Genomic DNA, 2500 nt, shown 5'->3' with positions numbered 1-2500 from the left:
GTAATATTCACTTGCGAAGGTTTATGTGAGAGAATAAAACTGACGTATTTTTTTTTTCATGTCAGTATACTTATATTTGACCTCATTTCAGTTCAGTCACACTGGGATTGCGGTTTGCGGATGTAGATGACATTCCTTGGCTCATTAAACCACAATTTGGGAAATACAAGTGCTGGTTTGGAGGTAAGCAGTTCATATAATTTATACGTGTATAACAGAAAAAAACTGTTTTATATATATAAATAATTTGCTGAATAATTCGATCTTTACTTGACATTTTATTTTTTTATGGATACCGTTTTATTGCCTTTGCTTATGAGTGTGTAACAGAATACCATTGGTTTCCAGAGGATATGGAACAGCTTGTGTTTTTCTACCTATACATTGCCATCCTGTTATTTGCCAATTGTCTCTTCATTGGGCACACATATTTGGTTAAGAGAAAAATGGATGCGAGTTTGGCGGCGCTGAGGGGTGACCGGGATGGGAATGGAACGAGAACGGCAACTGTTGTACACACCAAACGGAACTACTACTCTGAGTGAGTACAGCAGTTTAGTGTGTCAGTATAAATGTTAATAAAAATATGCTCACATATAGATTGACACATTCATACATAAATACTTGCTTACTTAACTAGGGATATCATAAATATTTTTTTTCTTTATGTACTTGCAGATTCAAAACGAAGTTCTTGTTACTGGCTCTCATGTCGAGCTGCTGGGTGACAGAAGTTCTGTCTTGGCAAATTCCACCAGCAGAGCTTTGGTGAGTGATCTTATTTCCTGATGATTACTGAACTAAATGTTTTCACCATTTCAGTGGCCATATTTAACAGGGCTTTAACGTAATATCATTCTTTTGAAAATAAAAATATATTGCATTGTAAATGATAGAGTTGGGTATGGTTTGTATGGGATTTTGAATGTTAGATTTTTATTTTACTCTTCAATGAGATCAAGAGATTGGTGTGTCTTTTTTCAGGGCTCTCACCGATATATTCAACACTCTCCAGGGTTTCTTCATATTCGTCATTTTCATGCAAGACAGACAGAAACGGCAGCACCTCAAAGAGAAATTCCCGAACCTTTTCAGAATTTTCAAGAACATCATTTTAACCTTCGGGAAACTGAAACATTTTCTTGGGTGTTCTCCCTGCTCAGTCGGAACGTTCTCGCCGTACACCTACATCTCAACACTCAACAGAAAGCTTTCCTCGTCATCCATTGTCTCAAATATCTCAACCCTTTCGTCCTCCATCAAAATAAGCTCCTCATCTGTATTCAATGTAGGTAGTGACAAGAGCTCTCCACAAAGGTCCGAGTCGTTTGACAGCGACAATGGCATCGTCACCCTCTCACACACTCCCATATCAGAAACGAGCAGCATTTCTTCAGGCAGCAGTGTTAGCAACGTCTCCCACTGTTAGCGAACAAGCCCCGAGGCCTCTTAGACTTGCATGAACCTAGTTGCTGCAAAAAAATGTCAGGATTGGACAAACTATTTCTTTGCCAGATCTCATTACCTGATGGTATTTTAAAACTGCGAATGCTGTGTACGACTCCTTTTCCACACGGCATTTCGTGGCCACCACTTTTTACCCAATATCAAAATTCATTAGCCATATTATTACAATGTATTTTCACCGGTAGATTGGAAACTGAACAGTTCTCCAGTATTTGCAAAATAATCAGTTATACAGTTTACTAATTTAAGAAAATTAGAATTAGTCAACTCAAATTATATTTGTTTTCGTGCTGTTATAATAATTTTAGATCTACCTTTAGTAGCTAAGTACTGAATTGTACTTATGTAGCCTATGAAGAAAGAGAATTGTTATTCTTATTGTCATATGAACATTGGCTGTGAACCAAGATGTTTATATGTTCCGAAAAGTACAATAATACACATATGGATATATGTGTTTGTGTGTGTCTGTGGGTGTGTTTGTGTGCGTAGATGTGTCTATATGACAGGGGTGACCGACCAGTGTGCTGGGACACTGGATTTTTAGAAGTGGAGCAAGTATGGTTGTAAATATTGATTATTTTTAGCGATTTTATTATTGCGTCATTTTGTTCTCAAATGTTATCTTCCTCCATGCACCCACCAATCCTTTGTTCGTTATTGTCAGGGGGGGGGGGGCGCTTAGGAAACGGAGACTTGAGCCCAGTGTAGGGGATCCTCCTGCCTTGGACCTCAACCATCGCCCCAACTAATTCTGTATGATCTGTTCTTCTCCCACTTTCCCTTTCCTTCTCTTTTTCATCCACTTCTTGTGTCCACTTCCTAAGGCGTGAGAGCTGTGCTGAGAGGATGAAAGGCTGGCTTTGTACTCTGTTTGCTCTCTTTACCTTTTTTTCATTACCACGTTAACTTACATCGCTCTATAACCTTTGACATCTAACTTGTTTTGTCCTAATTGTTAACTCATTTTTACCCTATTTGCCACAATGCTTTATCAAAGTGCTTAATGACCATTGGTGTATGTCTGTTGTAA

The 2500-nt window shown here is 38.4% G+C and overlaps 1 protein-coding gene across 2 annotated transcripts in view; it reads left to right on the top strand.

Annotated features, from left to right (window-relative positions):
- The window catches only part of LOC113824897 (uncharacterized), a 10442-nt gene that overhangs the window by 6600 nt on the left and 1342 nt on the right, over nt 1-2500 (top strand). For both annotated transcript variants that reach the window (XR_011398587.1, XM_027377660.2), the window contains exons 5-8: nt 92-183; nt 349-541; nt 679-768; nt 985-2500. The exon at nt 985-2500 is cut by the window's right edge. Coding sequence is in view for 1 of the 2 variants with exons in the window: in XM_027377660.2 (XP_027233461.2) it covers nt 92-183; nt 349-541; nt 679-768; nt 985-1429 (820 nt within the window). In the remaining variant the exon portion in view is untranslated. The remainder of the gene's footprint in view (nt 1-91; nt 184-348; nt 542-678; nt 769-984) is intronic.

Source organism: Penaeus vannamei, chromosome 5 (genome assembly GCF_042767895.1).
Source record: "Penaeus vannamei isolate JL-2024 chromosome 5, ASM4276789v1, whole genome shotgun sequence".
In the NCBI taxonomy this organism is placed as follows: domain Eukaryota; kingdom Metazoa; phylum Arthropoda; class Malacostraca; order Decapoda; family Penaeidae; genus Penaeus; species Penaeus vannamei.
This window is presented reverse-complemented; position numbering and strand designations above follow the sequence as displayed.